The 26,080-nt window shown below is 35.2% G+C and overlaps 1 protein-coding gene across 2 annotated transcripts in view; it reads right to left on the bottom strand.

The window, feature by feature from the left end:
- Positions 1-26,080, bottom strand: part of LAMA2 (laminin subunit alpha 2) — a 793,905-nt gene that overhangs the window by 416,591 nt on the left and 351,234 nt on the right. For both annotated transcript variants that reach the window (XM_027848591.1, XM_027848592.1), the window contains exons 9-11: positions 25,125-25,224; positions 18,228-18,388; positions 870-1,010 (exon numbers count right to left, since the gene is read on the bottom strand). In XM_027848591.1, the coding sequence (XP_027704392.1) occupies positions 870-1,010; positions 18,228-18,388; positions 25,125-25,224 (402 nt within the window). The remainder of the gene's footprint in view (positions 1-869; positions 1,011-18,227; positions 18,389-25,124; positions 25,225-26,080) is intronic.

Below are 26,080 nucleotides of genomic sequence, written 5' to 3'. Positions count from 1 at the left end.
AGGAATACGAGTGTCCCTACTAGCATTGTGGACATTTTGGGGAAAGTGCACTCCTGTGCCTACAGAGTAAACTTTCCATGTCATTTTATTATTTGTTGCATTAGATAGCTTTTGCTTTGAACTATTATTCAAATCACCTAGCTGGTTTGCTGGTGCTTTGTGAGCTATGTTTTTAGGTACAAATTGACACAAAATTTGCCTTGGACGTGCGACAGGTTTTCAGAGACCCCTGTTGGAAGAGACCTCTGGGGCTACATCATAATTTATAGTACCCTGTCACTTTAAAAGACACATGTATGTTAGTATAAGAGAGTCTCATTAGTGGGTTTTTTTTTTTAATAATGGCTAAATAGCATAGACAACAATGTCTGGCTTCCAAATTTAGTGTAATATACTCTAAGCTAAAGACCAAATGCACATTCAAATTTTAACTGAGAAGGAATTGTTAGCAAATATTATGTAAAGAAAGTTTTTCTTACCAAGAATACCGAAATTAGAGAAGAAAATGTTCTATATAGCTAGCTAATGCTCTCTCAATTGAACCATGTTGCCTTTGGGTCGAACAGACTTCAATTCCACTAATGTTTTAGCTGACATCAATCACATCACTCCCTGAGGGCTTCATGCCAACTTGCTCCAAGAGATTCCATTCTCTCCAGAACCAAGTACTAGGATATTTGTCATATTGTTTGTGAAATAGACTCAAAAGGTTCCAATCAAAGATTCACAAATAGCATCAACTACCATTTGAAAGAAAATCCAATTTCTTCTTCTTCCGCAAGAAGATACATGTAGAGAAAATTGCTTGAAGATTTTTACAAAAGAACAATAGCCTATTGCTATGGCAGAATGGAGAAGCTGCTACTTACGTTGCTATAGGTCCAGCGGGAGCTTTGACATCTATCTGACACTCCTGAGCAGAAACATTTCTCACAGCCCTTGTGATTATTCTCTTGTAAATTGAAGAAGCCCACTTTGCAGCGACTACAGTCTCTGCCTTCGACATTTTCCTGTAAACACAGGTGTGAGTTACCAAGGTTGTTCCAGTAAAAAAAAATCATACTCCAAAATTATGTCTTTCATAGGTCTATTCACAAGGAGAAATATATTTACTGTCCTATTTTTTTTAAACTTACTCTACTATATCTGCAGCATATTCTCATTTTACTCTTTCCAACAATGTATATGGGAAAGTGCTTTGTGCTACCTATTTTAAAGCATTATACGGGAAAATAATTGCAACCTTGTTACATTTTGGATTTTCATCTACTGTAGGAAATCCTAATTTGGGTCTCTCATGTCATTAAAATATGGACTGAACATTTAGCAAACTCGAGACAATTAATACCGCATTGGTGGTCTGACAAACATACAATTAATCATCAAATGACCTTCATTAAGTTTCTAATTGGTATTGGGCTTGGAAACACTAATAAAGAACACTACATAGACCCAGATCTATCTTCTCAGTGGTTCTCTCTCTCTCTCTCTCTCTCTCTCTCTCTCTCACACACACACACTCACACACACACACACGATGGAAGAAATAAAGATGTCCTTCCAAATTATTAAATGAATGCATGAAACTAAGTATTTAAATTCAGAAAGACCAAAGGTAAAAACCTTTTAGAGGTGGAGAGCAAGAATAAATGTATAGTGATAGTATGTAATAAGAAAAATAGTACGTAATGGTAGTTTTGCATCCAAACTCAATTGAAGAAGAAATTTTTCTCTGCTCCTTGTGGCTTCCCAATGTCAATCTATCTTCCATAAGTTTATTTCACACATTGGTGAAATTTATCATCTAGTAATAATTATGGTTGTGATGATAGTCAATCAATCAACAGATCTTTATTATGATAAAAATGCTTGACATTTATATAGCGCTTTGTGGTTTGCAAAGAACTTTGCACACATCATCTCATTAGATTAATGCAGTGGCTTAAAGGGAGAGTGGTTCCAATAGGTATTCTCCAAAATGTTGTCTACATGGTCTCATTAATCCTGGACCCAGTAATATAATAAAGAATCAACATGGTGGGCTATAAAAAGTACAAGATCTGGATTCAGAGGACCTGTGTTCTAACTGAACTGAAGCTCTTCTACTGAGTGTGTAAACTTCTAGGCCTCAGTGTCTTCATCTAAAAAATGAGAAGACCGTCTCAGAGGACATCAAAATATCTAAATACACAATCCTACTATGAATGGCAGGGAAGAGTCAGCCCTGATATATCTACATGGGAATAAACATAGTTTTGTAGATATAGGGGAAGAGGCTGGTAGATATAGGCCTTGTCTGGCCTAGTATATTACCATGCACAGAATAGGTGCTCAAAAATACATCCTCATGTGAAGTTACAGACCAAAAAGATGGAAAAAAAAGTTATATTTGAAAAAAAAGAAATAAAAGAGGGGAAAAACCCACATAAGAAATAAAATGGGAGAAAAAGAGACCCTGAGCTTATCAAAATGAACACTAACAAAGGGAAAAAATGCCTTATCCAGTTAGTGTTCTATAATTTTCAGACTGAATTTCTACAACAAATTCTTAAATTAAGCAGTAGTGAAAAGAGCTTGCTGAAGTTGCTGAAAGCAACTACCAACTCAATGAGTTGCCCAAATATGAAGTAATCCCAAGGACTATTTTCAGTGATTAAGCTTTCAGTAACCTAGGATCCATATGGAATATGAAGTATTATCAATGTTTATTAGTTGCTCTAAGTTTCAGTTCCTTCAGCATAGTACAATTCAGTAAAGCAAATTATGATGATTTCAAACCCACATTAATAAATAATTTCCCAGTGCACTGAAGGTGAAAGCTTGTCCTGAGAGCATACAGGAAGTGGAGATGGAACATAACCATTAGATAATTTAGTCTCTCCTTTTGTCAGTGCTGTGTGGATGTTCGGCACACTATGTTCCTGAGTTCTTGGTCTAATCTAATTTTCATTTTCTCTAATTTGAAAGCTTCCAATCCCCCTTTCCTGAAACTCAGACTGAGATCAACAATTACAACTTCTTTTTATGCCATTTAAATTTGTCTTTTCTCCATCCCCTTCTTGTTCTATGTACCAGAATAATTACAACTCAACAATTAACAGAACTCCTTTTATTTCTGGTACTAATAATGTTATATCCAACCATAACAACAAGTTTAACCAAGTATACATATTTTTATACAATTTATAAATAATTCCTATCACTAGGGCAATCAAGACTTTGGTGCAGGCCCTCAGGAAAAATCTACTTCTGTCCTTTCTATGATATATTGTTATTATATCCTGAAATATTTTACACAGAACATATATAATTTTATAAAGTAATTTAGTTAATTCCTTGGCCTAACTCTCTGGAGTCTACCTTATTCCAATGGACATCTTTTAGATTCAATAAGGTTTTCTGTTTATACATAAAATTTACTTATTACTGTTGTCTTTTATTTGCAGCTCTAAAAAGAGTCCAATTTATAGGTTGAGTTATCATTTCTATAACTAAGCCCATGAAGAGATTGTTTCATCCCCATTATTTCATATTTATAACCCCAATGCTCAGCATAGTGCCTGGCACATAGTAGGTACTTAATACAGGCTAGTTGATTGGTTGAAAATATTCTAAATTAGGGGCAGCTAGGTGGCGCAGTGGATATAGCTCTGGCCTTGGAATCAGGAGGACCTGAGTTCAAATCCGGCCTCAGACACTTGACACTTACTAGCTGTGTGACCCTGGGCAAGTCACTTAACCCCAATTGCCTCACCAAAAAGCAAAACAAAACAAAACAAAAAAACAAACAAAAACAAACAAAAAAAAAATAAGAAAATATTCTAAATTATTCTTCTGGAAATCTCTCAGTACCCTTACTTCTAAATTCATAAAGTCAAGAGGAAAAGTAGTAGTAGAAAGAGTTCCTTTGTGGTCTGGGTCTGGGTCACTAATATTTCTTATAGGCTCCTAGGTAATTGTTTTTTGAAATTTCTCTTCCATTCATTTATCCAAAGTCAGCCTAATTCAAACCCTTAATTGACAGATCTTTTTAAAGAATACTTTCTCTTGATACTAATGTCTCCACAATTGTCTGAACTACTTTGGTGAGAATATGTAATCTTCTTTATGGATGAGTCATTTAAACAGTGTAAATTTGCTTTGTTAAACATTGCCAATTCATACCATATGTCGAAGATCTCTTTAAAGACCACTGTTCTCTGCTAGCTTTTCCATTTCCTATATTTTTGCTGTCTAATCTAAATAAGATGGTGATGAGACCAAGGGTTTTTTGGCCACCAGAGATTTCTGGTCCTCCTCAAGGTCAAGGTTGTGGGCTGGTCTTCTACCATTAGGCACCTACATTGTGATGCTGTGAAGGAAAAGGAAAAAGGCCCAATGTCTCCTGAGCCCCATATAATAAAGAAGGCAGCCAAGAGAGGCCATTAAAGTGCCATTCACTTCCTTGACTAGGTTTTCTTAAACTTGAGAATCCCTAAACGTTTTTATTATTAAAATAAAAATAAATAAAACTCTCAAACAGTATAAACTTTCTATTCATTTTATTTCTTCTTTATGTGGTTTTATTTCAAGCTCTCTGAAAGATTTCAGCTTGTACTAACATGGAAAGTCCCTCAGCTTTTAATGTATTCCTTCAAATATAAGTGGTCCTAAATATTTAATGATGATGATGATGATGATGATGATGATGATAGTAGTTTGCACTGACCAATATGAATGTTATTTTATGCACTGCCAACATTTCCCACTCCTCAGATTAAATTCTGCTTTATTCTTAATAAACTTCAAAAGCCTTGGAAATTTATATGACAAATACACTTTACCAATAAAGATATTCTACAAGATTGACTCTAACCTATCTTCTTTTTTTCTTCCCCAAACATTTCTACAGGGCATCTTTTCTCAATTCAATAAGCTAATTTCTATCATTAATCTTTGTTTAGAACCCATTAGAGAGACTTTCCAATTATAGTCTGGGTGAAAATTTTCATAATGAATCTTATAAAAAATGGTAATGCTGAGAATACTTGAGACTTCCATTCTGAGGATTAATATTCCTTTATATTATACTTCTGCTCTATATACACATATATACAAATATATAATATGTGATTGTATAGATAAGATATGTGTGTGTATGACAGAGCGAGAAAAAGAGAGAGAGAGAGAGAGAGAGAGAGAGAGAGTGAGAGATCACAGAACTGAGAAGATCTGGGCAAGTCATTTAATCACTCATTGTACTAAAAATAATTCTGCAAGACTACAAGTTACCAAGAAGTGCCAACATGCAGTGATAGAAGTTTCCTCATCTAGGAGATCCATATACTAATGAAATCACAGGTCCACCATACATACATACAAACACACACACACATATATGTAATATATGCATACATATATACAAATGTATATACCTCTCTCACACACATTTAAACACACACACACACACACATCTTTCTCTGCCACCTGATCACTTACTGTCCAAAGAAATTCACTAAGATCAAAAGTTGCAAATTTTCATTGGAAGAGAGAATTTCCTTAATAGGACATATCCAGACCAACAAAATCCAACAAAATCACAGAACCAGACCAAAAAATATGTGTGTCTCTCTGTTTGTGTATGTGTTTTTGTGTGTATGTATACACATACAGTGTGTATATATGTACATATATATTTATGGATGTCTGTGTATATAGACACACATAGATGTATAATATATGTCTATTATAAATACACACAATTCCCTAGGATTGTTTCTACTCCCTGAGATGAACATTAAATTGGTTAGATAAATAGAAATGAATTATCCTTCTTTCTTTATGTAAAAAGCACTTGAATTGTAGACAGAAGCCCTTAGTTTGAATTCTGACTCTACTACTTACTTGAAAATTCATATGACAAACACTTTACCAAGAGACCTTGGGCAATAGTTTCCTCCTCTTTAAAATGATGGTTTTGGTTCCCACTCTCGCCAAATATCTAAGCAACCTTTCAGTTCTAAAGCTTAGGATAATATAATTCTATGATAAAATACATTTTAGTGCCTTGTTTAATTTGATGATTTGAAGCCTCCTTCTGGCTCTGACACTTGCTAAAAGTAAAACTATGAACCATTTATCCTTAGCTTCCTTGTCTATAAAATGGGGTTTTTGAGTTAAACTGAAATGCTACACATAAATGGAGCTGAAAAAAATCATGTCTCATTATTTCATTTTGTAGATGATTAGTTTACAGAATGTAATCAATTTATCTAGTTCCAGACCTATTTTAGTCGATGAACAATACAGTAAAGTCATAGGCTTTCAGACTTTCCATGAAATGGAAAAAGCTGGGCAATCACGTTATTTCTATATTATTTTCATTATCCCATCCTTTCCTTAAATATTCTTCTCTTCTTACAAAGGTAAGTGAGAGAGGTCACCCTGAATTCTGTTTTTCTTAATTTCTTGAAGTCATATGGCACCTGCCATATGACTTGACACCAAGTTTCGTTTTCCCCTATTATTTTCTCAGACTAATTGCTCTCTAGAGGAAATAAACAACCACAATAGTTTCTCTGTTTTCTTTATTATGAAATTGCTCTCCTGTAAATTAGAAAATGTTTTTGAGGTACATGTTTAACTGTAATTGTTGCCCAACAGGGGCTTATATTGATAAAGTCACCAGGGTATCTCCAGTGATTTCCAAGCTTTTTCCTGCTGTAATTGTTTGAGGAATTTTTCAGTCATGCTTTCTTTGAGGTGTACTTGTAGTTGATTATTGATTTTTTTCCTTGGCTTTTCATTCCTTGCACCTTTCTATTGAATCACAAAGATCACCCAGGAGGGTGATCTGTCAGTCAGTACTTATTGACTACCTACTATATGCAGGGCACTATACTAGTTAGTATGGAGTGAGGATAAAAAGTAAATGAAAGATCATTAAATTCTTACTCATCAAGCATTCACCATCTAATAGAAATTTTTGAAGTGATAATGCTGCTTGTTATGTAAACTCAGGCAACTCTGGTTAGTACAATAAAAAACTGAAGAATGTATTTGCATGTATGACATCTAAAAACACACTTGGAATTTGGTTTCAGTCCAGATTTTCATATATATTATATATAGATATAGATATATACACACATATGTGTGTTTGGACATAGGTGTATGAACACATACATGGATGCATGCATTTCTGCATTTACATATTGTGTATATTTGTATGTAAAATTGGTCCTTTCTAAAAGGACTACCTTATCAATTTTCAATCAATCCATCAACAAACATCATTAGATACAACTATGTGCCAAGCCCTGTAGTCTGACTTCAAGGGGCTTACATTCTAATATGTTTGTCAGCAAAAAGAGATGATAATTGAATTCATAGGAGTGGGTAAGATCACCAAGAGAAAGAAAAAAAAAGACAAGAACTCTGTGAAAAATCCATACTAGGGGGTAGGATAAGGAAGAGGAATCAGTAAGATGATCAGAAATGAAAGGTCGAAGAGGTAGGAAGGGTTACCAAAAGGAGTAATGTCTACAGGCTAATAGCAGAAAGAATAATCAGAAGAGGAAGGGTATGACAAATAGAGAGCTGGACTCTTTTATTCCAAGCCTCTCCTCAAACCATTAGCTCTATCACCATCCCTTTCTCATTCAAGTAAATGACCTCTCACCTCCTACTTTATTAAAAAAAAAAAAAGAGTTAGGCCATGACAAATAAGCTCTCCTTCTCCCTCCTCCACACCTTAAATGTTTCTCAAAAGAAGGCCTTTGCCTATATTCTCTTTTTTTTCCTTTTAATTTCAGAGAATGAGTTAGCCTTCTAACTCATCGTCAATTTGGCTGGATTATCGAGTCTGGGAAGGGAATAATGTATCATGGGGTCAGAAAGACAGATTGGGGCCAAGGTATGAAGGATTTTAAAAGCTAAACAGAGATTTCTATAAATGTTTTTCTAGATGCATATGGAGCCACTGTAGTTAACTAAATAGGAGAAGTTCCATGGGTCAGATCCCAAAATCACTTTGGCAGCTCTGTGAAGCAATGACTGGAGTAGGGGAAAGCCTTTCTGTGGATAGGCTGAAGAAGATAAAAAGATGAAATGAAGTCACTGGATATATGAATTGAGAGAATATTGGTCCTTTGGAGAGGGAATGGTATCAGTGGGTTAAAAGCTGGATTTCAAGAAGTTGACTTATGAGTGGGCGGTGAAGAAGTAGAGACTAAAAGTGTTTTCTACTACTCTTTCTAGAATTCTGGCAATGAAAGAGAAGAAGAAAATGGGAACATGATTTATGAAATTTTGAAGGTGAAACAGAGGCTTTTTAGGATGTAAGTAATATGAGTACATTTGTAGGCAGATGGGAAAAGTAATCAGTAGAGAGAGTGACATGGAAGATGAGGGAGGAAGGGAGGGAAGGAGCAGGGAGGGAAAGGGAGAGAGATAGGAAGAGAGAGAGAGAGAAGTTTATTTATTGTAACCTCTTTCAATAAAGTATGATCTAGCAAGATACTGGACAGGATGGAATTAAGGGCACAATGAATGAATGAGAATTTATAAAACACTTAGTATATGTCAGTTACTGTGTTAAGTTTTATTTTCATGTCCTTTCCAGAAAAGATAGTATTGTTTGGTTATTGTTTCCAAAGCTAGAGGTGGAAAATGAAAGATTTGCTTTGTTAAATAGAAGGATTAACTCATTATATGAGACCAGAATAAAAGAAGAGAGAATGAGTAAAGATCTTCTTTCTAAAGATTTTAATGGGTAGTGGAGAGGCAAATGGTTAAGTTCATACTGGATAAACTCAGTCTTCTTATATAATAGGAGGTGAGGTCATGGGCTGAAAGAAAAAGGTGTTTTGGAGGTCTAGGGAGTTTGGAAAGCGTTTGGAATAACCACAGTAACACATGTTTTAAAAAAAATAAAGAAATAGTGAATTAGAGGATTCCCCCAGTAGAATGTAAGTTTCTCCTAGGAGAATGTAAACTCCTTGAGAACAGGAACTATTTGGATTATGTCTTTGTATTTTTAAGACCTAGAGTAACATTTTCCTTACACAAAGTAAATGCTTAATAAATGCTTATTTAATTGAATCAAAACATGTGGGACTTTCCAGTTTCTCCTCTTACTTGTCTGCTCAGTCTTAGCATCCTTTAAGGGCTCATCATCCATACTGTGCCTCTTAATTGTGGGTGCTCTTTAAAGCTCTATCCTGGTTCCTTCCTTCCTCCCTGTAAACTCTCTTGGTGACCTCATAAACTCTCATGGGTTTAATTATTATCTCTAAGAAAATGACTTACAGATCTATATATCCAGCCTCCAGTCTCTTGCATTTTAGTCCAACATCATCAACTGATTATTTGACACTTAAAACTGGATGTCCCAGAGATATCTCATAATTTCATAGGTTCAGAGATTTGTAGCTAAAAGGAACCTCAGAAGATATCTAATGCAATATCTTCATTTTTTCAGTGAGGAAACTGATGACCAAAAAATAAGTGGCCTTCCCAAGATCACTTAAGCAGTAAATGGAAGAATTGGGACTTGAATTCAAGTCCTCTCTGTCCAAATCCAGTGCTTTTTTGCACCTTATGCTGTTGCCAACATGTCCAAACCAGAACACCTTTTAATAAATATTTCCTTTTCTATTTTTACAACATCTCCAGCACCTGCCCCATTCTCTCTTCTTATACAACCACCACCATAGCTCATATCCTCATCTAGACTATTGCAACAGCCTCCTAACTGTTCTCTCTGCCTCAAGTCTCTCCTTACTCTAGTGCATCCACGTTGCTGCCAAAGTGATTTTCCTTAAGCATAGATCTGACCGTCTTAATATATCCCAATGGCTCTTTATTGCATCTAGGAAAACAAGTAAAATCCTCTGTTTAGATTTCAAAATCCTTCACAATTTGGCCTCACCCTATCATTTTGGCACATTGTACATTATTTCCCCTTCCACATTCCGTGGTCATATTCTGTGATCTAGCCAATGTAGCCTGTTTTTGGCTTTCAAATACAGCATCCCATGCCCTATCTTATCCCTCTACCTAACTTTCCCATATTTTTGTCAATGAATTTATTAATTATCTACACAAGAAGAGAACTGGATGATAAACATGCAAGTGAGTTTCATAGGTATATTTCCCAATACAAGTGGAGTATGACTAACCAACGTATAGTCTTACAACTAGGTTGACTAAATTGGCACTGAACAATCTAGAAGCAAGTATTCCAATGCAAATTAAGCTGGTGCTTTCCATTGTGCTGAATAGGGACAGCAATTCTTTTTTCAATGGTAACACATTTCTCCATAATTTTTTTTCAAGTCAATAAAACCTTGTTTGCCCATGGATCTCTATAGAAATATAACAAAATTTTACAAGTTCTAAATTGTTGATTCCACATCCCCTGCCTTTTCAGAGCTTCTAGAACAGAGAGGAAACCTAACTATTACAGCCTTTCTCTCAATCTAAGAGTATAGAATACCTGATATCCTTAGCTGTAGCCAGTTGATCCTTGTAAAGCTCAAAGAACATGGGGGCAAACTTCTTTTTGATATGAAGGGAACAAAGGAGGTGATTACATGGATGAAGGCAGGAGAGGTAGCATAATCCCAACAACTGGGAAAATGATATAGTTGGAGATAGAGAGATGCTTCCCAAGCCTCATCCTCCAAACTAACTAAGGCCTAGCCAATTATCTATCCATGTGAACAATTTTTCTTATTATTTAGGGTCATCGTATAACTAGTGTTTGAATACAATTGATACTATCTGTAAAGTTACTGGGGGAGTTGGGGACATAGAGACAACATCTCCATCCTAAAGGGCACAAATTTCCCTTTGCTAATTAGGATCTTATATGTCTAGTCCATGTGATGTTCAGGGGTATGATACAGCGCAGAATTTTCTCCTGTTTCTATGCAAGGTCTCATGCCCAAAGACCAAGCAATGGTTTAGGTCTTTAACAATTTGGTGAATGAAAGTGATAACATTTTTTAAAAGTCTAAGATCACATTATCTGTGGCCAAAAAGTTACTTTGTTTATACTCTTTACCAGTGTATGATCTGACAATTATTGGATTTTCCTTTTGGCATTCTTTACCCAAAGGTTCTAACAACCGAGGAAGAAGTGATGTTAGGGCTGAAGGATCTTCAGGTACAAATACAGGGTTTGCCATGTGAGATAAATCCACCTGGGCATGCCTTGTTACTTTACTGCAGTATTCAGGGGAAGGAGAATATAGTATGGATCCTAGAAAGAGGTAAGTCTTATGCTGATGGAGTATCACTTGAATTCAGTCATCAAATATGATGTGATGGCCAAGTTCATAAGATTCTCTGATCAAGGAATCTTGGACCTGTGAATAGAAGACTTTGATATGATGTATTGATGCCTTATGATAATTCAAGCCAGTGCCATGAACCACTTATATATCAAAAAACTGGTTGCTCATTAAGTTTTTATGTTAAACAAATCCAGTTTTTTTTTCTGTTGGTGGCAAAGCATCTAGTCATTTCACACTGGTTTCAGCATAAATTTTAGCTATCCTATATACATTTCATTTTGTCCTTCTATCGCCAGAATAGGCTCTTGGAAATAAAGGCAACATAAAGGCCTATACTGTCTTATAGCTTTCCTTCATAGTTTGTTCTATAAAATGGATACCTGTCACTGTTAGTAAGATAGCCAAGTACCGAATCTAATAATAAAATTTTTAGGAGTATTACTTACTATCCCAGAATTTTGCTTTCATATGGGAATGAACTTCAACATATCCTACCTACCTATATACAACATTACAATGATATTTGAATTAATCTATATATTGTAGGAGTGAGCTATCTTTTTTGTTATTTCAGATTTTCCACATCATGGCCTTGATAAATAGGGTGAAGTCATGCATTGCTTGGGCTGTATGGGAAAATGTGGAGCAAGCCAATTTTTAAAACCTGTTTTAATCAGCCTTTTTTCCTCACGTGCAACATGTATTGGTGTACTTGAAGAAGGTATAAGAGTTCAGCCTTGGGCTCAACTGTGTACCACAGATGCTAAAGGTATGAAAGACCTAGCTTAGAAGTAACTTTCTAAATTTCTGGGGGCTGATTTTGAATATGAGAACATCTTCAAGATTTGGTTAGCAGAGTCTGGTCCTCAAAGATCCCAGGTCTTGGAGTAAAGATTTACTATCTGACAAAGATCTCTGGGGCAGCTAGGTGGCACAGTGGATACAGCACTGGCCCCGAAGTCAGGAGGACCTGAGTTCAAATTTGACCTCAGACCAAGCACTTGACAATTACTAGCTGTGTGACCCTGGGCAAGTCGCTTAACCCCAATTGCTTTAAACAAAAACAAAAACAAAAATTTCTAGGAAAACTGAAAAGCAATCTAAGAGAAATTAAGTATAGACTAACATCCCCTAAGCTTTAAATGGGTACATGAAAGACAAAGTGTGACATCATAAACAAATTTGAGGAGGAAGGAAGAAATGACCTATTTGATTAATGGATAAGGGATAAGGTTCGTGATCAATAAGGGCTAGAAAAGATCACAGAAGATAAAACTGACAATTTTGACTATATAAAATTAAAAAGTTTTTACACAAATAAATCCAATGCAGCTAAAATCAGAAGAAAATTAACTGAGGAAAAAATTTCTTAGATAAAGGCCTTCTTTCCAAGATATTTAAGGAACTTATTAAAAGATCTTCCCCTATTCATAAATGGCTGAATGATACGAACTGATAGTTCTCAAAGGAAGAAACCTAAGCTATCAATATCCATATGAAAAAATTACTCCAAATCAGTAATAATTAGAGAAATGAAAATTAAAATAACTCAGGCCCTGCCTCATATTCATCAGAAGTCGAATTTAACCAAAAAAAAGAAAATATCAAATATTGAAGGGGCTGTGGGATAAAAGGCACAATAATGTACTGTTGGTGGAGCTGTGAATTGGTCCAGCCATTCTGGAAAGCAATTTTTCCCATTTCAGTTTATGGCACCACTACTATTGTAGATGTTCAAGCTTGAAACCTGAGTTATCTTTGAATCTTCCCTCTAGCTAACCCCTAATAGTCTATCAGATGTCAAGTCTTATCCATTCTTTTTATCTTATTTATTGAAATCTTTTGTTTTACATTGCAAACATTTACAGATCATCCTCCCCCCATTCCATAAGTAGTTGCTTGTAAAAAAAAAAAAAAAAGTAAAAAAAAAGTAAGCAAAACTAATGATACCTGAAAGTACATGTAATATTCTGGAGCATCCTCTCTATTAAAAACAATTAAAATATTTTTTTCTCTCCTTCCACTGGAAAAAAGAAAAAAATATTCCTTAAAACAAATATGCATAATCAGGAAAATAAACATCCTTCATTGGCTCACTCTGTGTGTGTGTGTGTGTGTGTGTGTATAATCTATTTCTTATCTATTTCTACAATGTATGGTTTCATTCCCTCTCTTCTTACTCTAAGTTTTACCACTATAATTTAGTATTTATTGCCTCTCATCTGTATTAATTTATTATCACTGACAAATTAACCCTCATCATTGGCCTTTTTTGCTTTCCTTTCCAGTTCATCCTTTACACTACTGCCAAAACGGTCTTCCTAGCATACATGTCTGATCATATTACTCCTGTGCTCAAAAAAATTTCGCAATTCCTCATTGCTTACTAAATTAACAATAAACTTCTTAACATATCATTCAAGACACAAAGTGTCTCTAATTTATCTCTCCAGGAACCCTTCACATACTCAGCATAGCAGCTATGCTGAAATACTTTCCATTTGCTAGTTATTACTCTCATAAAACCCACAGACTAATGGGGAGGCAACATACATATATGTATATATATATATATATATAAAACATTTAGAAAAATATACACAAATCTGTATATATATATATATGCATATATACACAAAAAATACATATATACAAGATATATACAGAACGAAGTGGGGTGGTAATCTCAGAGGGAAGATACTAAGGCTGGGAAAGGCTTCCTGTGGATGGTGGGATTTTAGTTGAAACTTGATCAAGGAAGCCAAGAGATAAAAATGAGAAGGAAGTACATTCCAGGCATGGCAGACAGCTAGTAAAAATACTCAGAGTTGGAAAATGGAGTATCATGTGAAAGGAACAATAAGGAGTAGGTCAATTCTAGGCAGTGAGGGATGCAAACATACACACACATAAATTAAACAGTAACTGCCCTCAAGAAGCTTATATCATAGTGGTATATGCAAAAGTATATCCAAGACACATAGGAAATAAATACAAAGTGATTTGGGTGGAGGATACACTAACAGTCCAGGCAATCAAGAAAGTCCTCATAGAGAAGGTAGCATTTGAGCTAAGTTTGGAAAGAAACTGAGAAGGCAGTACATTCCAGGAATGGAACAAACTATGTGTATTATTATATTATATGTGTAAAGGTATTCCACATTCTTTAAAACACAGCATGAGTGTTAGCTATTATTATTATGTAGTGTAGGGTAAAGAGCCCTTGCTTTATAAGTAGAGGGCATTAATTCGAGTTCTGGCTTCATCACTACTTAGCTATGATATGGGGAAAATCATTTAACTTGGTATATATCCTTTTCTTAATCTATAAAATGGAAAGATGATGCTCACACTCCCTTTCAGTGTTATGAGGTTCAAATGAGAATGGAAGTAAAACGTATTATAAATAACTATGTAAATGTGGTCTATTATTCTCTCCAATTTTAAGCTCCAACAATGATACAAAATAAGTTCCAACCGGCCCCTTATTTATTAAATACTAACTGTGTGAACGGCATTGTGTTAGGTACAGAGTATACAATAGAATGTAAACTCCTTCAGGGATTTTTTTTTTATTTTGTCTTTTTATCTCTAAGACCTAACACATGCCTGATACATAGAAAACCCTTAATAAACGTTTGTTGTATTAGATTGAACTGGATTGATTTATTGAGTCTTTTGCTCACTCAATCAAAGGCAGAGCCATTTTAGTCATGGCTACGTTTATTTTTCATGAAAACTATGGCATTCATTAGAATATTACGGTAGCTTGCTTAAGAAATACAACATTCCTAATATCCCTCAATGAGATCCTATAGACAAATATGCCTGAATACATGTTTCATTTCATCTTCACCCTATCCATCTTCAACATTTATGAGTATTCAAAAATCTCAGCCACAAATCTATAATAAAACCTTAAAATGTTGCATATGCAACCACACAGTGATAGCTCAGTTTCAAATTCATGTCTCCATCACCTTTGTCCCTCAATAACATTTTCTGTTTTTTTTGCAATGATTCTTTCAATTCCACTTGAATTTCTTGACCTTCAAGTTTTCTTTTTAAAAATACCATTTTGTAATTTATATGATCTTATTGTCAAATACAGGTCTTGTTGTATCATAGCATAGATTACCACATTTCTACCTGCATTTTCAAAAACCTAATCAGCATTCAAAGGGTATGTGTATTTTATTGAAATGCCTTAGATTATATCTTACTTATGCATTGAATTGAACCAAATACCTACATACTCTAGAATACACATTATAAGTCATACTCTTCATTATACTGTATTTTACTAAGCTCCATGTGGAAATTGTTTTGGCTTTTTTTTTTTGGTTAAAACACATTTAATTTATGAGTCTATATAGACATCAGCAAAAAAAAATTACACATAGTTGAAGGGCAACTCTTTTAAAGATGCTATTTATTTGGTTTTCATTCTCCTTTATGATTTCTAAATTGCTGTTTATTGTTGGATTCTAATTGTCTATGTAGAGCTTCAAGTGTCTTTGCAGGGGGCATCTTTATGAATAGTGTTATAATTACTCTCCCCATAAGCCTGAGATAAGAAAAAGGCAGGCAATTGCTAGAGGAGCTTTCCCACAGAGTTTTGCTAATGGTGACAACATTCCAGTCCTGGGCTTTTTAAGACACATCTCCACTTCAAGTCTTATTTGCTATCATTTTTTTTTCTTTGTGAGTGTCTCAAAACTGTCTTTTCTTCCTATTGAATAGCAATTCCTCAACTTCTATGACACTTTAGAGTTTGCAAAGTGCTTTTTTCCCTTCACAACAGCCCTGTGAGGTAGGTAGTCTGGCTTTTACTATATTTTATGAATGCGACAACAGCAACCTAAAGAGTTTGAGTGACTTGCCCAGGGTTGCACACCTAGCAAGAGAGCCAGGATTAGACCCAGGTCTTTAATGACTCTGAATTCAGCATTCTGTTCATTAACTATGATGTTCTTGGGCCTGAGTTCCTAAGGAGTTTGCAACTAGCTACTATTCATCTGTTAGCCCAGCTTCCTTGTTGGATGAGTACCTCTGAGACATCTTGAAAAAAGTGCTTGCATCCATTCAGGCAGAACACATGTATAATTCTATTAACTTGGTGCTCCAGATACTTTACTCATTCATAGAATCATAGACTTTGAATATGGTCAGTATTTTATAACTGTCTTCTTCTTTGCATAGTCTTTACAGGCACTGAAGCAGACAAGGAAAGGCTTAGGATCTCATCTACTACTAAGATACAAGACAGAAAAAAACAAAAATGACACTTCATTTTAGGAGATTAGGATGTCAGCCTTATTTTCTTTCTCAAAATTCTGGCCTCAGATTTTATAAAATCTATCTATTTATCCATCTTTCTACCTTTCTTGTGGCTTTGAAGTCATTAGATTGGAGTCTTACACTGGATCAGAATAAAAGCTCCTTGATGCTTCTACTGGTTGTTAATATTTTCTGTTTCTTTTTCACATTGTTATGTGTCTATCTGTGTGTTGCATCACCCTGGCTCCAAACAGTCCAGTATTTATTAAGCATGGATTGTGTAAAAGGTGCTGTTTCCTACGATAGATTTAATAGAATGTAAGCTCCTTGAGGACAGGAGCTATTCCTCATTTTGTCTTTGGATCCAAAGATCCAAGCACAATGTGTGGCATATGTTGTTGTTATTGTTGTTGTTCAGTCATTTCAGTCATGTCTGGCTCTTTTTTGTGACCTCATTTGGGCTTTTCTTGGCAAAGCTACTGGAGTGGTTTGTCACTCCCTTCTGCTGCTCATTTTACAGAGGAGGAAACTGAGGCAAACAGGTTTAAGTGACTTTCCCAGGGTCACACAGCTAGTCTGAGGCTAGATTTGAACTTAGGAAGATGAGTTTTCCTGGCTCCAGGCCAGACACTCTATCTACTCCACCACCTAGCTATCCATGTGTAGCATATAGTAAACTCTTACAATGTTTGTTGGATTGGACAGTATTGTTTTTTCCTTTCATTTACTCAATGAGCATTTATAAAGGACCTACTCTGTGCCAGGTACTATACCTAGACACTAGGGATATGACAAAAATGAAATAGCCTCTGCCTTCAAGAAACTTACGTAACATCGCATCTATAATAACTGAGAACCATACACACAGTTGGTTCTTAATAAATGGAGTGCTTGGAAAACAGTTAGATGCATACTGTGAGTTTCTGTGAGTACACAGATCTTTTTGAACCCCTTCTTTTTAGTTATGAAAAAAGTCCTGGGACTGTCATAAGAATTAGTTATTAGTTTTAGCATTGAGGCAAAGGTACACTGCAAATAAAGTTTTATTTCTCATACCATGTCTCTGAGAAAGGGAAAGCAATCATACACACTTAGGGGGTCTTTAAACAATCCCACTTTGGTCAGGTTATATACTCCATTTTGATAATTAAGAGCAAGAATTTGACTTATTTCAGCAATTATCACAAATCTTCTAAGAAACTCTTTAAGCAAACTATTATTTTAGGAACTGGAGGAAAAGTCAGACTAGATTTGATCACATCTATAGCTGTAAGGCTAAACTACATGCTAGTCTCAGGCCTTTGTGACTGCTTTTTATAACAGGTGAATCAGGTAAGGTCTAGAAAGATATTTTGTTAGAAAATGACTCAGAGATTTGGAAGGATTCATAAGTAGTTCAAATTCTGTGTATTTCTAACTGTTTACACGAACAGCAGGTGGCTCAGAGGTGTCTGGCTGAAGTTGAGTGTCTCGCTGGGGTGTCGCCAGTAGCCATTTAAAAGACAGTTACTGGAGTGTCACATTCAGAACAGATAATGGTTATTTACTCTAAAGGTAGCGACAATTGCTTCATGGCAGCAGATATAATAGAAAACCAAAAAATTATGACCTTCACTTATAGCAGAAGAGTAAGTACTTGACTAAAAATGCAAGCCTCAAAATTCGTACCTTGCAGTTACAGGGTCCTATACAAGGGTCATAATTAGTGCTTCCTAAGCCACTGCAATTGCAATACACACAGTCAGGGTAACCAGTATAACCTCGAGCACATCGATCACATCTGACTCCTCCAAAGCCAGGTTTGCAATGGCAAGATCCAGGGAATAGACCTAGGGAAAGATCAGAATGACATCAACATAAATGGGCTTGATGCATATAATGTGAAATAAAAGCAAGTCTATGTAATTCTAGTTTGATGTCCAATCAATCTATGTAGATGACAGCAACAGAATAAGAAAACAAGATGTGCCCTTCCTTCAATAAGGCTTTAAAATATGAACCCATATCACCTGCTGGGAGTCAAGGAGAAAGCTATTAGCTATAGATTATCTTCCTCTCAGAGCAAATTATAACCCCCAGGATAGTGGGCTTTAGCAGTTGTTAGGGTGTGCAAGGGGAATGTTTTCAGGATCTCTGTATTGGAATAGGTCTGAAAATGGGAGGAGTCTGATCTGGAGCAAAGGGTTTTCTGTAGCTGTAGCCCAAGAGCTTGGACTCAGTTAGAGTCCCCCAAGAAGGAAAGACTTGGCTCAGTATACTGCTCACAGGGAGACAAACAATACAACGATAGCAGCAATGCTTTGCCAACCCATGTGGAAAAGGAAGGAAAGGGGGCATGGGCTGAGATTTGTTTACTTCTTTTATTTGTTTCAAAACTGAAATTTCAAGGTTTTTTGATCAATAAAGTGGCAACTAATTTTTAAACTCAAGAGATTAATCAAAACCCCAAAGAAAAACAAAAAAGAGGTTTAATGGGTGGGCATAATCTGTTTTTTGTTGAATCCTGTTAAGTGGTCCCTTCAATAAATTTGCAAGAATAAGTATACACACATGCACACATATACATGCATATACACACACATATGTATGTATACAAGTAAATGTAAAATTCCAATGCAGAATATTTTAATGGCATTCTCTTTAGCAATCACTTCCTCTTTTTCTCTGTGTTTTGGAAATAAGAGATGAGTTGGCCACTGAAAATTGTGAAGAGTGACTCACAGGACAAAGAGTTAGATTTGTAGTCATGGGACGTGGGTGTGAATCTCAGTTCTGTCACTAATTCTGTGATAACACTTTGGACAGGGCCTGGAATATAGTAAGTGCTTAATAAATGCTTGTTGACTGATAAATTAGTTTAATTCTCTGGACTTCATTTTCCTCAGCTGTAAAATGAATGGGTTGGACTAGACTTCTAATTTTCTTCTCATTAAGACTTCTAATAAAGATAATATGAGAAAATAATGATAAGAAAGCATGGTTTGGTCACAATTTGCATTTGTCATGGAAGTATCACACTCATTAGGTCAAGATCCATTTTAGTAAGGAAAATAAAGGAAAGAAGAGGCTGAATAAATGGTTTTGAAGTCTATGGTATTTTTTTCCTGATTCACAAGGGGGGAATTTGGCTCAGTAATATATTACTACTTAGCTTTCCATATGTTAACTAATAATAATAGTTTTCATACATGTATGTCATTTAAAGTTTTCAAAGCATTTAAAAAATTATCTCATTTGATCCTCTCAACAACTTTTGTTACATACGTCCTATAATCCTTTCCTAGGCAGCTATCAGTGGATAGAGTGTTGGGCATGGAGTCAGGGAGACCTGAGTTCAGATTTGGCCCCAGCTCTGTGACCCAGGGCAAGTCACTTAATCCCTACTTGCCTCAATTCCTCATCTGTAAAATGATCTGGAGAAGGAAACGGCAAACCACTTCAGTGTCTTTACCTAGAAAACCCCAAATGGGGTCACAAAGAGTCAGACATGACTGAAAAATGACTGAACAACAATAAACAGACTCAGTGATACTTTACAACTCACCCAGGATTACTCCTCTAGTAAGTGTATATGGCAGGATTTGATCAAATCTTCATGATTCTAAGTCCAGGATTTTATTCACCACACTACTCTGACCCTTTGATAACATGCCTCTTGTTCATAGCATTTACTTTGGAACAGGGAGGAATCAAGTGAAAGCCGCTTCTCATCAAAAGCCCTTGGCACTAAAATGTCCTTCTTTTCCTAGTTTACTCTGAGGCAAAAACTCCCTGCTTGGCTGAGACTTCTCCAACAGGAAAAAATAATCCTATTTTTGATTCATGATTAGAGACAAATTTATGTCTGGCTTATGAAAGTTTTTTTTTTTTTTGGTTACCTAACTCATAAAATAATATTGAGGCTTTAGGGCAATGGCATACTGGCATATGCTTACACTCCAAATAATAGAATCATAAAACATTTTAATTTCTCTTTATTCAATATGACATTAGTCTGTATTTATGGCACAATGCTACCATCCCTGTTGTATAACTAAAGACTATCACTGTATTTACACTGTAATCACCTTCTTGAACTGAAATAATCACCTGGGCAATTACCCTCCTCGGCACTCTTTGCTCTACAGCTCTTCTGTGTACTTTATTTTCCCCTGATGTATATAAAAATATTACTACAATGTCTCTCACAGGCTGCTTTGTCAATGGTATACAATTAGTCTAATTAAAAAGCATCACTTACAATTTATCGTGCAGTGTAATTTTTTTTTCTATAAAATGGAAGAGGGCAAGGGGATACTTAAAGCAATAAAAGTGACCACTGCAACATGCTGCAATGATTTCCACCTTGAACAAAACCTTGAATTTCTCCATATATATGGTTACAAAGACCTTAAAGAGAAATATACAATCCTATAGTTTTTGAAGACAGCATGTAAGTATAATATTACAGGGAGGAAAGGAAAAAAAAAAACTTGGGGTCAGAGGACCTCAGGTTTGAATCTCTCATCTATTTCTTACTATCTGCATGACTATGACCAAGTCCCCAAATCACAGAGTTGGAGGGATCCTGTAAAAGTCGTCTAGTGCAACTCATAGACGTATAAGAATATCTCTTGTAATTCTCAACTAGTAGCCCTCACCTGAAGATTTATAGTAAAGGAGAACTAACACCTTGGCAGCACACTCATCTTTTGGATATCTCTACTTGCTTGTGAAGAAGAATTTCCTTACCTTGAGCTGAAAATTACTTCTCTATAACTTCTACTGTTACTAATTCTGTCTTCTGGGGTCAAGAAGAACAAGTGAAATCCCTCTGATAAGTAAAAACTCATTAAATATTAGAAGATAGTTATCATGTGCCCCTAAGTATTTCATTCTCTGCTCCAAGCTTCTTCAATTTCTTTACCTGATCCTTATATAATGGCACATCCTTGAATCCTCTCACAAGCCTGACCATCTTCTTTTGGATTCACTCTAGTATACCAAAACGTCATACCTAAGACTGAACACTATACTTCAAATGTCCAGTAATGACTAGGGCAGAATACAGAAGAATTTTTACCTTTCTATTCTCCTCTAAATGCAGCCCAGAATCAGTTTTAGCTTTTTTTGTCTGTCACTTCATAATAATAATGATGATGATGATGATGATGATGATGATGATGCATATTAAGCCTTTAGTTCACTGAAATTTTTAGATCTATCATTAAATCTGTCTTCTAGCCAAATCTCCCTCATGCTGTACCTGTATAATTTATTTTTAAATATCTATTTCAATTATATCCATCAAACTTCATCAGATTAGATTTTTACCCTCTGTTCTAGCCTGTCAATAAAATTTTTTTTGGGGGGGGCTTCTTTCACCTTTATGTTATCTGCAAATTTGATATGAATGCTGTCTATTCCTTTAATCAAATCATTGATTCAAATGCCAAACAGCATAAGACCAAGGACAGCTTCTGGACTGCTCCAAAATACTATCTTCCAAGATGATATTTACTTTAGGAGTCTAGTCATCAGTAAGTTCTGAATCCACATAACTGTACCAGGTAACTATACTGTAACCTAGTTCTTAGCTCTTCATCTTTCTTACTAGGATGGTATAGGACACTTTGTCAAAAATTACTTAACCCTTCTCAACCTCAGTTTCGTCATCTATAATCTATGGTTATAAGATCATAGATTTACAGATAGAAAGGGCCCTAGAGATCATTTATTCCAACACCTTATTCAACACATGAGGAATATTAGGTTCAGAGAGGTTAATTAACTTGTCCAAGTTGACATAGTGTGAGAGGATAGAATGAGAGAGTAGGACTAGATGATCCTAACTCTAGAATACCATGACCATATGCTTATTACTGGTCTTGAACAGCTAAATCACTGAGAAGGAAAAACAAAGTTTATATTTATTTTAGCCTTTCCTTACAATATATCAATTAACCTTTAAAGCGATACTGGAATGAAAAACATATCTTTAGATCTGGCTCTGAGACATCCGCGACCAGAGATATACTTTGACATCTGAATACATTTTATGCATCATCTTTGGTGTTTGTACTGAATTTTCATTCTCAGTAGCATCTTAATTGCCACCTTCTATGGGAAGCCTTTCACAATATCCCTGGGGGAGGGCAATGCCTACCCCCCTGCAATTGCTCCTGCCCTTTCTTCCATTACCACCTTGTATCATCTTTATAGAAAACATGTCTATACTTATACATATCACTTCTCTCATTAGACTATAATTCCCTTGAAAATAAGGGCTCTTTTACTTTTTTCTTTATATCTCCAGCATTTAGCACAGTCCTGATATACAGTAAGCACTCAATAAATGCTTGTTGATTGACAAAATATTTCTTTACCTTAATAATATTACCAAATTTCTATCCCTTTCCTTTTACATTTATCTCCATGTAATTATTCTTTTGTATATACATGTATATATGGAAGTATATTATATATACAATATACATGTACATATATGTTTATATGTTATGCATATAAAACTCATATTACATATGAAATATGCATAATAGATGCTATTTAATATACATAGAATAATATTTTATTTCAATATATTTAGTATCATAGGAACATAGATTTAGATCTGCAAGGGACCTTAGAGGCCATAAAATCCAATCCCTATATTTTGGAGATGAGAAAAGTAAGGTTGAGAGAGGTAAAGTAACTTGCCCGAGGTCACTGGTAAGTATCTCTGGCAGGATTAGAACTAAAGTCTTCCGGATTCTAATCTCACTGTACCACCCAGTTATCTCCATAGCGTCATGAAGAAGAATCAGATTTACTTGGCTTGCCTCAAGAAAGCAGAATGTCTACTCTAACCGTTATTTACCATTCTTTCAAAATAATGGTCTGACTTTCACAACTGCTATATAAATTTTTTTTAAAAATGTATTTAATTACATTTAAAAATTTTAAGTTTTTTTTTAAATTGAGTTCCAAATCCTAACCCCTCTCCTATTCCTACCCCACTCCTAAAGAAGACAACAAATATATCAATTATACATGTGAAGTCATGAAAACATATTTCCAGATTAGCCACATTGCAAAAGAAAAAAAAAACCACACACACATAAAACTAAGAAAAATAAAGTAAAAAAGTAGCTAGGAGTAACTAAGTGTTTCTCAGTTTATCATCATTACAAGATTGATGTTACTGTGGACAATATTCTCCTAGTTCTGCTCACTTCACTTTGTATGAGTTCATATAAGTCTTTCCAGGTTTTGCACCTAGCAGTGGTATTGCTGGGTGTCAGTTTGACAGCCCTTTGGGTGTAGTTCCAAATTGTTCTCCAGGATGGTAGGACCAATTCACAACTCTACCAACAGTGTATTAGTGTCCCTATTTTCCCACATCACCACCAGTATGTTGTCATTTTCCTTTTCTGTCATATTAGCCAATCTAATAGGCATGAGGCAGTATCTCAGAGTTGTTTTAATTTGCATTTCTCTAATTAGCATTTAAAGATTCTTTTTCATGGGACTCTTGATGGCTTTGATTTCTTCTTCCGGAAACGGCCTTTTCAAATCTTATCCTTTGATCATTTATCAATTTCAGAATGACTTGTATTCTTATCAAATTTGACTCCATTTTCTATGTATTTGAGAAGCGAGGCCCTTATCAGTTAACTGCTGTAAATCGTTCACCCAGTTTTCTGCTTTCCTTCTAATTTTGGTTGTATTGGTTTTGTTTGTGCAAAAGCTTTTCAATTTCATGTAATCAAAAGTATCCACTGTACTTCCCATGATCCTCTCTATCTCTTGTTTGGTCATAAACTACTGCTATATCTATATCTATATCTATCTATGTATCTATCTATATACATACACACACACACACACACATATATATATATATATATATGAGAGAGAGAGAGAAAGAGAGAAAGAGAGAGAGCGAGAAAGAGAGAGATGTTTAGAATTTCTTCAATTATACTATAAATACACAGATGCCACCTAAGTCTAATGTGGAATAGAGGATAGGGATTAGACCTATAATCACATTGGCATAGTGAATTCCTAAATGAAGAAATTCCTTCTACCTTTGCAGGCCAACATCTTCTCTGGAATTTAGAGTCTGAGAAAGTTGCTTAGAGCAGAGGTATCAAACATGCTGGCAGCTAACATGTGGCCCACAATACTTCCAAGTGCAATCCAAACCAAATTAAAATATTTAACAAAATAAAAATATAATAAAACATAGATAATGATAATGTATGGTTTTCTAAGTCAGTATGCATACAGAGGGAACTTTATACATGTTTTAGTGGCCTACATTTCTACTGGAGTTTGACACTCCTGGCTTATAGCACTGAGAGGTTAAGTGAGTTTCCCCAGATCATACAGCCAGTTCTGTTCCCTATGACACACTGACACTTGCAACACCCACAAACTAATATTTCTTTGTTACTGTCAATTTACATAGGCTTGCAAATGAACTGGTAGTACCAACAGATTATTTTTTTTTCAGATTTTACTCCTTCAAATATTTTTTTGCTTTCCTTTTAAATCATTATTGTATCTCTGAAACACATTTCTTACCTCGTCTGGCATGATTCTCATCCTTAACACAGATTTCATTTGAGGACCCAATTGGATCACAATAGCATGGTTGGCATGGCCTGTGATAATTTGGTGATACCTAAAAAAAACAAACAAACAGTAAATCCAAAATAAGGAAATATTATTAAGTACATTTCACAACAGCAGAAATACCAACATTTAACAATTCATAACACTTGAGAAGCACATCCAATTTTCCCTAATACTTCAGCAATGCCTTTTTGAGGTCAGTCATTATAATCATAATGGAAAAAAACCATGGCAAACATTTCATTAAAAAACACTTTTTAAAAACTAATTCTACTTAAAAAGTCTTAGATTGCAAAAAAAATCTGCTCACTGGTACTTATTTTACCCATGGTACAATAGATATCTGGAGAAAAGTCTGACCAAAATTGGGGATCCACAAAGATTTTTACTAAACTGAACATTTTCTCTACTTGTTACCAAAAATGTCAGTGTCATAGTGATGATGAAGAATAGTTCTAAATGCATTAAACGCATGAGTCCTCATTTCAATTCCTCAGAAATGTTCTACTTTTCTAACAGGTGATTTATTTTAGACCTAAAGCAGCCTCTGGGCCCATATTCATTTACATGGCTGCATTATATATTATTGTTTCTAAGTATATTTTCCAGATGGAATAACATAGACACAGAGAAATTGAATGACATGCCTAAGGTTACCTAGTGGCTGGGACTACACAAAAGGCAAAAAAATTCCAGCAGGAATGACTCAGTGCATACCTAGAGTTACTTTTTAAGGGAAACTTGTTTGGCATTATAAAAGATAGCACCTGGCACATCATTTATTCATTAGGCTACATCACTGATTTTAATGATAATCCTTGTCTACCTGGTGCTAGTCCTTTGTGACTTCTGGCTCCCAGTTAAATAAATGTTTTTATTGGATTGGAATTTTTGGTCTTCATGAT

Source organism: Vombatus ursinus, unplaced genomic scaffold (assembly GCF_900497805.2).
Source record: "Vombatus ursinus unplaced genomic scaffold, bare-nosed wombat genome assembly UNPS02006779.1, whole genome shotgun sequence".
In the NCBI taxonomy this organism is placed as follows: domain Eukaryota; kingdom Metazoa; phylum Chordata; class Mammalia; order Diprotodontia; family Vombatidae; genus Vombatus; species Vombatus ursinus.
Note: the sequence above shows the minus strand (reverse complement) of the source record. Positions and strands in the feature narration are given on the sequence as shown.